General features: G+C 32.3%; 1 protein-coding gene across 4 annotated transcripts in view; it reads right to left on the bottom strand.

Moving 5' to 3' along the window:
• The window catches only part of LOC129804051 (protein Fe65 homolog), a 42,012-nt gene that overhangs the window by 15,980 nt on the left and 10,907 nt on the right, over positions 1-15,125 (bottom strand). For 3 of the 4 annotated variants that reach the window (XM_055851068.1, XM_055851067.1, XM_055851064.1), the window contains exons 2-6: positions 9,444-9,477; positions 4,918-5,085; positions 4,634-4,826; positions 4,222-4,562; positions 3,839-4,151 (exon numbers count right to left, since the gene is read on the bottom strand). In XM_055851068.1, the coding sequence (XP_055707043.1) occupies positions 3,839-4,151; positions 4,222-4,562; positions 4,634-4,826; positions 4,918-5,062 (992 nt within the window). In that variant the 5' untranslated portion in view covers positions 5,063-5,085; positions 9,444-9,477. Of the gene's footprint in view, positions 1-3,838; positions 4,152-4,221; positions 4,563-4,633; positions 4,827-4,917; positions 5,086-9,443; positions 9,478-12,611; positions 13,062-15,125 lie in introns of those variants that run through there. The other variant, XM_055851066.1, reaches the window with a different exon arrangement.

Below are 15,125 nucleotides of genomic sequence, written 5' to 3' on the forward strand. Positions count from 1 at the left end.
TTCCAGCGAATTTAGCCATTTGGACGCAAGTTTTCCATTGGAATTTTTGCGGAATTTTGCTATAGGGATCCCAGCAAAACTTCGATCTGCAATTCTGGACTTTTGAAATTTTAACGTTTCTTGTCAATCAATCGGATACTTCGTGTGGCTTCGGGATAGTCGTGCGACTTCGTGAGCATCGCGAATTTCTTTCGTGTTTTCTAACCATTTCCTTCCCCTTCGTATTTTCTATTATGGCTGATTTAATAATATTGTATTATAACATTATAATAATATTGTAAAAAAAAGAGAGTATTCACGTAAAATTGTTGAATAAAAATTGAATTTTAAATAAATTGAAATACATATTTTTATGTAGTTAAAATAATGTTTAGAAACATTAGAAAGGGTAGAAGAAATGTAGAAATAATCTAAATACTCTAAAGAAATTCTGCCGATAATTTTAAAATTTTCTATAGAAATTCTGCAGAAAATTCTGCAGAATTTTCATACAACGATCGGATCCACCTTAGAACAAAATTCTGCAGAAATTCTGCTGATTTTTCGGCAGTTAGTAATTCAAATCTGACGAATTTCTGCAGAATTCTGCAGAATTTGCCGGGTGGGATGGGGCAAAATGTCATCCGGTTTAGCGATAGAATTGAGCGTCAAAGTCTTTGTAAATTCCACAAAAAGCGCTCAATTATAAAGAATTACGATAAAATAGGAAGAACTACAGCGAATTTGAGCGAATTAGCTTCATAATTAAACGAGAAAATTGACAACAAAATCTCGTCGGTTGCCTCAGCAACTGTGCTAACTGCATCTGCTTTGTGTCTGCATTCGTTGCAAACGCCGCGCAGCGATGCGTTGCTTACAACAAATGCTGACACAAAGCAAATGTAGTTAGTCCAGTTGCTGAGGCAAACGACGTTTGTCGCCCGATTGAAAAACAGCAAATTGAGTGAGAGTCTACTGTATTCTGAAGAGCCGTCGGCTTCGAGACAGATCTAGGACAAGGTGGCTGAAGCCCAAAAACTGCCGTCCGTACTATGCGATATCTCTGGTTTGGAAAGAGATATCTTCATAATTTTTTTTTAAATATATCGTCGGTTGCGTCTACCTCTGTCGTATCTGCATTTCTTTTGTGTCAGCATTTCACGCAAGATGGGACGTCTGTATTGCAGCTTGCACCAAATGCTGATACAAAACAAATGCAAATACGACAGAGGTAGACGCAACCGACGATATCTACTCGCACGTACAACGATTTCTGTGCTATTAGTTTTTTGAAAAACCGGTTCTACACCGGTTAAAGATCACGTTTTGTAGTTTATCTCGAAATCTAAGAATACAATTTTGAAAATTTTATGTTTATGTTGTAACCCAGAAAATTTAGACCAATTTTAAAAAAAATTTAAGTCATTCATCGAGCAGTTCTCGAGATATTTCACTTTAAATATCTAAATTTTAAGAAAATTTGCTAATAGCGTCATGCGGAAAAAAAGCGGCATCGGACAAGCTTTTTCCATATATATATAGCACTCTCTCACTCTCCCTTTCTCTCTCTCTCTCTCTCTCTCTCTCTCTACATAGTGAACCTATATTCGAAGATTTGTAAGATGACATATACAATTCGCGATCCGCGATGTCTTTCGCGGATCTTCGCGAGGCGCGAATTTTCTCGCGGATTTTTGCGGGGCGTGAATTTTTCCGCGGATTTTCGCGAGGCTCATATTTTTTCGCGGATTTTCGCGGGGCGCGTATTTTTTCATGGATTTTCGCGGGGTCCAAAAATTTCCGCGGATTTTAGCGGGGCATGAATTTTTTCGCTGATTTTTGCGTGACGAGTTTTTTCGCAGATCTTCACGGGCGTGTATTTTTTGTGGATCTTCGCGAGACGCGAATTCTTTTTTTAATTTTCGCAGGGAGCGAATTTTTTCGCGGATTTTCACGGGGCGTGAAGTTTTCTCAGATTTTCGCGGCGCCCGAATTTTTTCGCGGATTTTCGCGGGGCGCGTATTGTTCGTGGGTAATAAATATCTTCGCAGATTATCACGGGTCGCTGACAGAGGTTCTAAACGGATGTAAAGTTTGAGGCCTCTGTTCCTCATAGTTTCCGAGAAAATCAAATTTAAAGTTTTTCAGACACTTTTATGCATTTTTCATCCAATTTTTCTTATTAATAACGATAATGTTACATACAGTTTAAGAATTATTAAACGAAATTTGCATTATTTATGTATAAAGATCGTTCGAGTTTGCCACAATCCAAATTTACAATGAAGGAATCGCACCTCTATAAGCTAAGCCAACGATAAGACTAGATCAGCTTATAAAGGTGCGATTCCTTCATTGCAAATTTGGATTGTGACAAACTCGAACGATATTTATACATAAATAATGCAAATTTCGTTTAATAATTCTTAAACTGTATGTAACATATTATCCTTAAATAAATAAACAAAATTGAATGAGAAATGCATAAAAATATCTGAAAAATTTAAAGTTGATTTTCTCGGAAATTATGAGGAATAGAAACTTTACATCCATTTAGAACTGTCTGTAGGCTTGAGGTGTGCAAAATTTCATCAGTTTCCGAGATAATCAACTTTACAGATTTTCAGATACTTCTATGCATTTCTCATCCAATTTTTCTTATTAATAACGATAATGACTTACATACAGTTTAAACGACATTTGCATTATTTATGTATAAATATCGTTCGAGTTTGCCACAATCCAAATTTGCAATGAAGGAATCGCACCTCTATAAGCTGATCTAGGCTTATCACTGGCTTTTTCTCTCCCTTAACCTTTGATACAGCGATCGTCCGTCTGTCCGTCTGTCCATCCAACTGTGTACAGGTCTAGAGTTCAAACGGTTAGAGATAGGGAATTGGTACATTTTTGCGAAGCCCCATAAATTGATCCAATCAACCCAATCGATCTAATCGTAACAGGGATCCAAGTCGAAGGTCAAAGGTCAAAGGTTTAAAAGGCTCAAAAGAGCGTATTTCTCAACCGAATGGTATCATGTTTTGGGATCGTTGGAAAGGTCTTAGAATTTCCGCTAAAACTGAACTGGTTTCAATTGGTTCTGAACCGGTTCATAACCTTTTTTTATGCGAAAATCAATTATATAACACCTCAGGTGTATTTTGACCAATATTTTGAATGATTCATAAATAAATCGAAATTGGTTGTGAACCGATAACGGACCGGTTATGAATCGTCATCATCATTATATGCTTCTCGGGCACGCGGCGGTCAGGGCCATATGCGGTTATGAATTGATAAGTAATCTTTGTCCGAAAGTCAATTTTATTACATTTAAAACTATTTTGGGCGATTCTTGAATTATTATTTGGATCAGTTCAAATCGATTATATGAACAAGGATGACATGATAATTTATTTTCGATAGTATCGATTGTCGATTCTGAAAAAATTAAACGAAAGTTGCATTTTTTGTAGCTAAAATAGATATTTACTAATAGTTACATTCTTTTAAGAATATTATTATTTATTAAATGGTCCAACAATGCGTGAGAAGTTGTAATTCACTTAGTTTAACAGATATAGATTTATCGATACTATCGATTCGATAATATCAAAAAATTATCATTCCTCCCCAGGTAAACGGAGTTCGAGCATTTCGCAAAACATAGGACACTTTATTACCCTTTTTTACCAACACATATATATGATGACTTAAGAATCAACTTTAACTCTAAAATTTCAAAGAAATAATCAAGAATTTGAATTTAAAGTTTATCGAAGGTTCTAATGAAAGAATCACAGCACCTACAATTAAACCCCAAACTTATTTCTTTTAATTAATTTTCAATAAAACTCACTTAAATGCCAGATCCTCCTTGCGTTTACGTTCTTCTTCTTGATCAAGCGCTGAGCTTGTATTGCTTCTTGTTACAGATAAACTCTGACTTTCCTGTATTCGATTGCCCAATCCATCTTTATTGTTGTAGAAACTTGTCATAGCAGATGAAAAAGAATAATTATTGTTTGGGCTCTTAGCAAATGTTAGAAATTGTTGTGGATTTGTGGACAGAATCGGTGTTTTTAATTCTCTTGGTGGATCTTTTGGCCAAACTGGTGGCTCTCTCTGAATTGTACCGGACTTTATGTGCCAGTAATAGGGACCATCAGTATCTGGAAAAATGACCAAATATTCATTACCATGTTCAATTGCAATAATTTTGGAGCAATAACCTGATCATACCTTCATGTTTTTCCCATCCCGGTGGTAAATCTTTATTGGCATCCTTATCTTCAATCCCTTCAACTTCTTCCTTTCTACCCTTCTCAAGTTCCTCTTCGTCATCCTCAGTAACATCTTCTTCGACTTTTACTGCATTGGAAAAGCTGCCCTTTCTCTTATTTGGCAGAGCATACAAATCATTGGAGTTCATATTGCCAGAGATGTGTCTAATTGTATTATTTGCCTCAGCATTATTCGTTTGTTCTTTCATAACTCTTCCTTCATCCTTTTCCGATACTTGATCAGACTTGCGCTTAGCTTCCGATGGAGATGAGTCCATAAGGCTCTTCTTCTCCGCCGATCTAACAGAATCCAATAATCATAAATAACCAAACCATATATAGACATTCTAATTTATAGAAAAAAAACTCACCCAAAATTATCCTTCATGTCTATTCCGAGAGATCCCAAATCCATTCGACTGTAATCCTTTCTGCAGCTTGTTCCTTTCAGTGAATTCTGCTGTTGCAACTCTGACAGTATTTCCTCGTACAAGTGTGAATTTCTCTCAATACGCTGGGGATCCATATGATAATTTGGATTTTCATAGCTCATTAATCCATTTTCTGTACATTACGACAAAAAAAAACAGATTACCCAAAATCACTTAAAGATATAAAATGTAATGAAATATTGTAGAATTGAGACTACATTTACCCAAATATATATCGTCATCATCAATGTTTTGTTGATTTGCCAGGGTGGCGATAGTCGCCATAGCTTTGCAGACTTTTATCAATGAGGGTGGCGGCAACAGGGCCACGCTCAATGGTGCTTGACTTAGTATTTCACCTGACAACATTCAAAATACAAACCACGTCCTATCTGAAAATCATACAAAGGATTTTTCAGGAGAATTTCACAAAGAAAAATACAAAATATGTGACTTAATCTAAAATCTATATTGTAAAAAATGACCACAATAATCGTTACAGAGGAAACTGGGGTAGTAGTAAACATGGGAATTCTTATGTCTACACTATTTCTTGGATTTATCTCGACCATTTCTTCAGTGATCAAGGATCCCCATAGTACCTATAAATACCTAAGAGTACCTATGTCCTCTGAAGAACAATATATAATTATAAAAAATCACAGTGTTAACAACTACCCCATGTTTACTACTGCCCCATTTTGACCTAATATTTTCAAGAATTATCGTACTTAGTACAAAGCTCATTTTTTTTTAAAGTTGGTATAATAATATTGTTTGAATTTAATTCACAGTAAAAATTTCTAAAAATTACTTGAAATAAAGCGATAATAGTTGAAAAAAATTATCCAAAAATTAGAACTTTCTAATAATATCATAAAAATATTAATTCCGATAAACACAGGGTAAGATGTTACTAGCGCAATGCTATAAATAAAGGCATAGTTCACTGTCTTAAATAAGAGCCTTGTCCAAGTTCATCACTGAGAAAAAAATGAGGGTGCGATTAACTTTTTTTCCTCATAATTTTAACATTTTTTAGGTGTAAAAATATATCGACATTTTTTAACGTTAATTTTACACCTTTTTAAGGGTAAAATTAACATGTAAAAGAGTAACTTTAACCACTAATAGACCGAAAAAGCGTAATATTTACACCGATTTCAGATCAATTCTGCAGGCAGGGTAAAATAAACATTTCCGGAATGGTATTTTAACTTCTTCAGATTTCTCTCACTCAAGTGTAAAGTAATTACTCAATAAGTACTTATTAAGTCCTTAATTAAAGCATTTTCGGGCGGAAGTAGTAACATTTAACGGCAAACAGTGGAAATTAAAATAGAGAATGGGGTGTACACATGTCCACTATTGGGCAGAAAGAGATCAGAATGAAACAATCTGATATGTCAAAAAAAATCATATGACTCCATTCCATACGATGTAGGGGAAAGTGCTCTCCTTCGAACGTTCATGCCTTCAAATAATATGAATTTATTTTGTTTTTCGTAAGAAATTTACACTAAATTATCACGGAATTATTAACAATTGATGATAAGCCAACTAATATTTAATAAAAATGTGTAATTCTCTTAGAAAAACTAAAATAAAATTCACATTATTCGAAGGCATGAACGTTCGAAGGGAGAGTACTTTCCCCTACGACTTTTTTCGGAACAGAGAGAGTACGTTTTATCATAGTGAAAATGCTGAAAATGTCTTCCTAACATTCAGTTTTTCGTTCCGCGCAGGACTCTCGAATTCACAACTGTGAGAGTTGAGTCAGTGATCTCATCTGCCCAAGACCCAATACGGTGTTTCTTATTGCGCCACTAAAATAGTCATATCATTGAGTGATAAATCCAAATATTTTAAAAATCAGTGAAGTTTATGAAATCTACATTTTTATCTGGTAGGTGGAAGTGGGGCAGTTTTGAATTGGAGTACATTTGAAATTAGGCTGCTTTATCCTATTTTTAACCTTTTAAGGACGAAACAGTTTTTACTGACCGAAAATCAAGAACGAAAATGCAACCAATAAATAAAAATTATAAAACGTCATACATCTAGGGTAAATTAAGCTAATTCAAAACCTGCTCCAAATGGAAATTTTTCGCTACTCCAAATGGATACGTCATTGTTTTTATGATAAATACAGTACTAAATTACTATATTTATATATTTTCTATACCTCAGTTTCATTATTTAGTTAATTTTGCTCCAAATAAAGCGAAAATCCATTCATGTTCACAAATTTTAATTTGGTAATTTATCAGAAAAAATAAAAGTGTACCTTTTCCCCATTGATTTTTTCATACATCGACCATGTTTTACAATGAAAAACACAATAAAGTGACTCTTGTTTATTCGTTTTGTTTAACATTTAATGTCACATTTCAAGCTAATTTTAGTTAAATTAGGTGTTAGTCTTTATTGTTAACAGTACGTGAAGTTTTCAAATGAAATAATAACCTATTTTGTGATCATAAAGGGTTATTTTTGAAGTGTCTGCAATTGCTTCAATAGGAAACACCAAAAATATGATTTTTTTTTGGAAAGATTTTCTTATTGTCTGATATGGGAAAGGCGAAAACACCAAGAATAAGAACAAATCTTAGGCGGTCTTCAGACTAGAGGTTTAGCCCAGTTCCCAAAGGTCTCAAAATCCTGAATTGCGAACAATTTTATTGTTTTTTGAGAATCTTATAGGTCACTTATCTTCAATAATGCAATCCTAAGTTAATTTTTTTCAAAAAATCGCGATTTATAAGAAATTAGAGCAGTTAAGCTATATGGCTAAGTTTTAGGTCTGAAGCCCGTATTACATTCAAGCGCAACTCAACAGGGTTTTAGAAGCCTTTCGTCGTGGTTTCACTTACAATGTTTGTTTCCAATTAGAAACTTTCCCTTGTCTCCATTTGGATTAATTTAGAATTAATTTAAAAAGTTTTCAAATTATATCTAAAGAATTTTCACTAAACAGTAACATTCTAGAAGAGTTAAAGAGCAAATTTATGTAGTTCTCTTCAGAAAAAATATGAACTTAATGTGTTGAATCATCTGTCAAAGTTAAAGCGTCTGGAAATGGTTTTGAATTAGGACATTTACCCTAACCTTCGAAAGTATAACAGAGTCTGATTCGGTGTATTTTTTGCCTGTTTGAACGATAGGGACAAAAATAGCCCAAAAAGTTGAATAATTTTTCTGACGATACCAATGAATGATAATTTTTGATCTTATGAAAAATATTATATATAGTTATTTTAGTTTCTCGTACAAAGGAAGTTTTGCTTAAAAAAAATTTGAAAATATGAAAAAATAATAAAAATTATTTGTCAATGAGGTAATTTGAAAATTCGTCACTTTTGAGCTTAAATATTTCCTAATAGCAATTGGAGATTTGCAAAAAATATTCTACATTCCTACAGCCTTACACTTTACGATTACGTACAAACATTAGAAAGAAATTACTTTTGCTAGTCAGGACAAATTATTTCCTTTATGGATCACGGGTGACACATAGAGTAAAGAATAGTAAACTTAAATAGTAATTAGGTAAAATGCCTTAATTAGGTACTTTGTGAAAAGTAGCTTTAATATCCCTAATACAAACTACTTAATTATGGACTTTGACAAAGGCCTTAAATAAGTACTTAATGTTAAGGCTGAGCTATACCATGTTATTATCTCTATTAATTTATTTTTTAAGACATTGAGATAAGAACTTATAAAGTTTTTAATTAGTACTAAATATGTTATGCCCTAGACACACTTACGAATTAAGGCGAGAGGCGGCTTAACGTAGGGGAGACTGGGGCAAAACTTGTCAAAACGAAAATTTCAATATTCCCATATTCACTATTTTCTAAAATAAAAGAGACTGAAGTTTGAAATTTTTATTATAGATAACCTTTATGAATCTTCTTAAACCTACAAAGTTTCAAGGGATTCGAGGAAGGATTATGTAAAATAAAGAATAATGAAATTTTGAGCCCTATTTTTGGAATATTTGGCTTACAGAAAATATCAATACTGATTAGCTCATTTCTCGTTAAGATAGAAAAAAATTATCTTCGACAAAGTTGTAGAGGAATAAATTTCCTATAAAAATGTCTATTTGATATTTTTAACGTTTGCGAGAGTAAAACGTCACAAATTATCCGAGGACTGACAAAATTTGTCCCAGCAATTTTAAGAATCTCCACAAATTCGACTTTTAGAAAATGATTCGAAAATCACATTTCTTTTGAGATAGAGGAAAATAGTCTTCTGCAATATTGTAGAGCAGTAAATTTCCTATAAGAATATGCTCATTATAAAACATTTAAGTTTTCTCAGAGCTCGTGGAAGAATTAAATATGCGTTTTGACAAGTTTTGCCTCAGTCTCCCCAAATTATAATTAAAATAATGATTTGACTAAATTCGCTTCAACCGTTTGTCGGCTCAAACCAAGTGACGAATTAGTCAGAAAGTAATGGAAATGTAATCCGGTCAATATTATGATTATAATTACGTTAATGTGTCTCTCGGCTTAAGTCGTAAATGTGTCTAGGAAATTATCTGGGAACTTTCAACTGAAAAATGAACTTTTTGCTAAGATAATCGTTGATAATATCAATCGTATTACTTCCATTACACACGATAATCGTAGTAATTCATATTAAAATGAAAGATTACTATACGATTTTTGTATTTTTGGGAATGCTACTAACGAGATTTCAACTAATTTTTTATTATGTAGAGTAGACTTACCGACTGGAAGTTCACTAAAAATCCTAGTCATAGCCTGCAAGAAATAGATAAAAATATACTTTAGTCAATAAATAGATAATACAACGAGATTTATTAAAATATGAATAAATTTTAATACTAATATTCCTATTACTTTCTTTCACTATCAATATTTTATGTTTATTGTTATTAGGAGAACCATGTTAAGGAGAAATTAAAGAATTAATAATTTAAAATAATTAAACGCATCTTTCATCAAAATGAAAATTATACTGAATCCATTCAAACGCAATACCTTAAAATCAGCTCCTTTTAAATGGTAATTAAACAATTAAATAAAACAGTAAAAACTTTATAGCATGTTCCTTATTTCCTTTTTTTCACTCCAATTTTGAAAACAAGAAAAAAAAATAATACCAGCTCATGCGCTTATGAGCGTGAGAAAAGCTTCACTATTACTTGGAAATAAAAAATGAGTCACCCCAAAGCCCATCTATTGCTGTATACGCTGGGTAATACCACAATTTTGCTTGTGCCTCCGTATTCCGAAACATATCCCTCAATCACCCTCTTACACCACAATGTAACACAATGTAAAACAATAGGGAAAACACCAAATTATCCACATAACAATTCTCCTTCAGAGAAAGGAATATAGACATCCCTCTAAATACCTAATATTAGCAAATGAAGAGCGTAGTTGTAATAGGATGTCTGTGTAATTAATGTACATATAATAAAGTATGTATATTTATATATTCCTTTCAATTAATTAAAATCCACTTGTATCCTCAATAAAGCTGATAATACTTTGCACAAAATAAAATTTAGGACTCAAGATAACATTATTAGTATACTGGAGTTTCTTAGGAATCATTCAGTTTATTTAATTTTCTTTTGCAACATAAAAGCAATTTCTCTGTCGAAATTAAAATTAAAATAACCTATTTTAGTATTTTAAATGTTGTATACGGAAACCACAAAACCCTAAACCTAACGTCAATATTGTAACAAATGTATGAACTCAAAAGGTCAACTTATTTAAAGTGAATTACATTTAAATTTCAGTAGAGTAAATTAAGCTAATTCAAAACCTGCTCCAAATGGACATTTTTCGCAACTCCAAATGGATACGTCACTGTTTTCATGATAAATACAGTACTAAATTATTATATTTATATATTTTCTATACCACAGTTTCATTATTTAGTTAATTTTGCTCCAAATAAAGCGAAAATTAATTCATATTCACAAATTTTAATTTGTTAATTTCTCAGAAAAATTAAAAGTGTACCTTTTGACCATCGAAATTTTCATCGACCGACCATGTTTTCCACTGAAAAACACAATGAGGCGATTGTTGTTTATTCGTTTAGTTTAACATTTATGTCATATTCCTGGCTAATTTTAGTTAAATTAAGTGCTAATCTTTATTGTTAACGATACGTGAAGTTTTCAAATGAAATAATTACCTATTTCGTGAACAAAAAGCGTTTTTCTGGAGTGTCTGCAAATGCTTCAATAGGAAACACCAGAAATATGATTTTTTTTGGAGATATTTTCTTATTGTTTTAGATGGGAAAGGTGAAAATATCAGAAATAAGAACAAATCCTGCACTCAGGAGCAACTCAACAAGGTTTTGGAAGCCTTTCGTCGCGGTTTCACTTACACTGTTTGTCTCCAATTAGAAAATTTCCCTTGTCTCCATTTGGATTAATTTGTTTCCAATAGAAGCATTTTGCACTTGTGTGTTTTTCTTGTATTTAAGAAGTTTTCAAATTATATTTAAAGATTTTCACTAAACAGTAACATTCTAGAAGAGTCAAGGAGCAAATTTATGTAATTATCTTCAGAAAAATTGAAGTTAAAGCGTCTGGAAATAGTTTTGAATTAGGACATTTACCCTATTTAAAACTATTTAGCTCATGAAATTTAGAGGCAAAGGGATAGGTAAAAATATGCAAAACACCTTTAAACTCAGATCCTAGTGTATGATATCTTGGGATGATCCTTTACCGCCAAATTAGGCTAAATATTCTCGAGTATCAGCTGCACTGCATTTAGGGCTTTTGGGGTATTAGGAAAGTTGCCAAATGCAAGATTCTAAATGAGTTATTTTACAATATTTTTGGAGTAAAGGATCTGTGTTAAATTTCGGACAGCTTACAATATCGAACATTTTTTTTGTTCTCAAAATTCTATAAATTTTTAATTTTCTTTTTAAATTTCCACAAGTTGTAACTGGCGATGAAATAAAAGAGCGTCGGTTCTACGAAAAAGAAATTCCTTGAAAGACTTCTGAAAGGGTAAGTAACTTCGAGAGAGTAACTTCACTGAGACAAATCCGAAAAAGTTAAAATAACATTCCGGAAATGTTAATTTTACCCTGCATTATTGATCCGAAATCGGTGTAAATATTATGCTTTTTAAGTGTATTATGGGTTAAAGTTACACTTTTTCATGTTAATTTTACACTTCAAAAGGTGTAAAATTAACATTAAAAAATGTTGATATATTTTTACACCTAAAAAGTGTTAAAGTTACGAGGAAAAAAAAGTTAATCGAACCCTCTTTTTTTCTCAGTGTTGGATGAGTAAATTTTTGACAAAAACAAGTTACTCATTCACGAATAAGAGCCAAATTTAAAGGTATTCAAATAAAACTTCCACTTTTTCGCCACCAAAGAACTAAAGCCTAAAGACCTAAGAGAACTAAAGCCATAGTTACACAAAATCTAAATCGATACAACATTTTGTAAAATGCAAAGATTTTACAAATCCTTCGCAAGCTTTAAAATGCGATGAGAATTGGAAAAGTCACACAACCTTGTACTCGGTCAATAAAAAGAATAAAAGTGTATAAAGTCATACTAAAAATACTGAAGAATTTATCACTTAATACAAGCTCAAAATGTCCTAAAGCTACAAAGAACCACAGTCAATAAATAAAATCTTCCCTTATTTGTACGTTCACTCCCTCATATTCACGAGCATTGAGGCATTTTATGTACATATATAGTTAGAAAAGCTTAGTGATTTTTTTACGTCGCACATATGAACCATGTAGGAAACCACAAAAAATCGATATCTATCCACAGTTGTAACCATCTTTTCGTTGTATGATAACTTTGCTATTATATTGCTTGCAAAAAAATTTAATCAATAGCCTCCACTATTATCAATACTCACATTATTTTCTTCACTCACAAAATGGCACAATATTCAAAATTAGTTGTTTTTTTTCGTCTTTATTGACCACAGAAAAAGTTAGTATGTAATTGTCCTTGGTGAAGGATATTTTCAATGTACTTTCGTACCTTTTGTGTACATAGAGTTTCTTCTTATTCACCCACTGTGTATTGGAAATATTTCCTATTTCCTTATAAAAAAAAAGGTATATGTACAAGTCCATCAATGATTCATTTGATTTGAAAAAATTGAATCCACCCCTTTAGAAAAAATCACAAATTCGTAACATTTAGGTTAATGATACTTTCAATTTCACTTCATTTATCACCCAAAATTCACTTATTTATCGCAAAAAGAGGATTTTTTGTGAGATATAAATGAAATTTTACTGAAGGAACACACCTTAAGGAAAAGGATGTTCTACGTGATTCACTGGCCAGAGACATTTTGGAATCAACTCAACTTTTAGTAGAACATACGCCAATAGACTAATGCTACAGAAAGAGCCAAATACATTTGGATAGTCTCTCTCCATTAGAGCAGTACAACTCAGTGTCTGATTATGACGTCACATGGAAAAATATATTATTGCATAGGTAGATAAGTACTTGTACTAACACTAGAACACATTGCCCATACATACTCCTAGGAAATTCAGTACAATATCCATTTTTTTTTCAATATTTTCCGCTTTCATTATTTTTTGAGTAAGTTTTAGTAAAACTTGTACTAAAAAATAAAGCATTAGGGGCAGGGGGATGTGGGGTACCTTTGAAATTGATTTTTTCACCTATTTTTAAATAAAATTGGGCCTTATCATGATATAATTTAGATGCACCAACAAATTGAGCAGCTAAATACATTATGATATGGCTCAGTCTCACTTAAACATAGGAGAAAAATCCCAATTTCAAAGGCGCCCCACTTTCAAAGGTGCCCCACTCCCCCCTATCCAAATGTGGTTAATTCTTTATTCTAATATAAAATATTTTAGTCTCTTCATGCTCTCCGATTAACTAAAGCTTTTAGGAGCTTTGAATACTTTTAAGCTCTGGCCAATCAGGAAACGTGATGGTAGGGGAAAGTGACCATGCTTGATACTGTAAAATGATGTCCAAGGTTTGTGATTATTCTCTGATTAACACACAAACCGAAGCGATTCTTCCACTATGACAAAAAATGTCTCACTTATTAGGTTCATAATCCAACCTCAAATAGTTCCTGGAAATCCTTAGATTTTCCTCAAGAAGAAAATGGAAATTCAGTAGCGATTTTTATACAAGTTGGGTCCGGAGCCTTCCTGTATAATAATTGATTCGACAATTCGGAGGCCCATTTTCACTGCAAAAAATTCACCGGATACAAAAAATTGCACATCAATATTTAGACGGAACTCTAATCTATCTGCTTAAATCGTTTATATGACTGGTTATTAATTTTAGAATCACTTTTATGTAATTTTTCTAAGCCATGTTTTTATGACATTAGGGCGCTAGCGAAAACCATTTTTTCACTTTGAGTCCATGAAAATGTCATTCTGCAACCTTAAAATTCAGGCAACAGGGTTGAAGATTATGTCAATTGTCGATAAAATTGGCGGATTGCAATATGTGTAATTATGAAATAATCACATCTAATGATATAGTTGCCACATTAAAATTATCATTCATGGACCCTTCTTAAAATATAGGATGGACACAAGTAGAAGTTATGAATTTGTTACCACCCACAAAAACAGTGTCCATCAAGTAAAAATATTTTTACATAAATATTAGTACTGATGACCGCTCTATGTGCCTATGATAGTAGTTTTCGTGAACAGCGACATTAATTAAGAAATACTTATGAAATATCATGTATCGAAATTACAGTTTTGGGCCTATTTTTGATTTTTGCTTCCTGAAACTAGGAAAAAAGAGCTAGGATCCTAATTTTTCTAGGAAATGTGAGGCTTAGCACCAGCTATTGAAATATATTGCGATGAGTCATAACTATTGATTAACATAGGAAAGAAATAGTTATTATCAAGCTTGGATCGTATCAAGCATGATCACTTTCCCCTACTAAAATATTTAATGGGATTTAATATTTAATTATTTTTAGTTAGGTGCTTAGGGGCAAGTGGGGGCCACCTTTGAAAGTGGGCAACTTTGAAATTAGGATTTTACATTATGACATGGCTCAGTTCTTAAACATGGGAGAAAAATCCCTATTGCAAAGGTGTCCCAATTTCACTTCTCCCTACTTAGCACTAAAGATCAAGTTGCGATATATTATACGAATATTCATTTAAAAAAAAAAACATATGATATGAGTATTGAACCAGTTTTATTTAATAAAATAAATAATCGTAATCGTAATCTAGTTTAAATTCAATTATCTTAAAATAGAAAATATTATTTGCGATATTGTATATTTAATTAATATCCTATTACGGTAATCCCTAATATCCCAAAATATGGAAACGTACTACTTTTTTCGGGACAGTGAGAGGTTTTTATAAAAAACATATTA

This window comes from Phlebotomus papatasi, chromosome 2 (assembly GCF_024763615.1).
Source record: "Phlebotomus papatasi isolate M1 chromosome 2, Ppap_2.1, whole genome shotgun sequence".
Lineage (NCBI taxonomy): Eukaryota > Metazoa > Arthropoda > Insecta > Diptera > Psychodidae > Phlebotomus > Phlebotomus papatasi.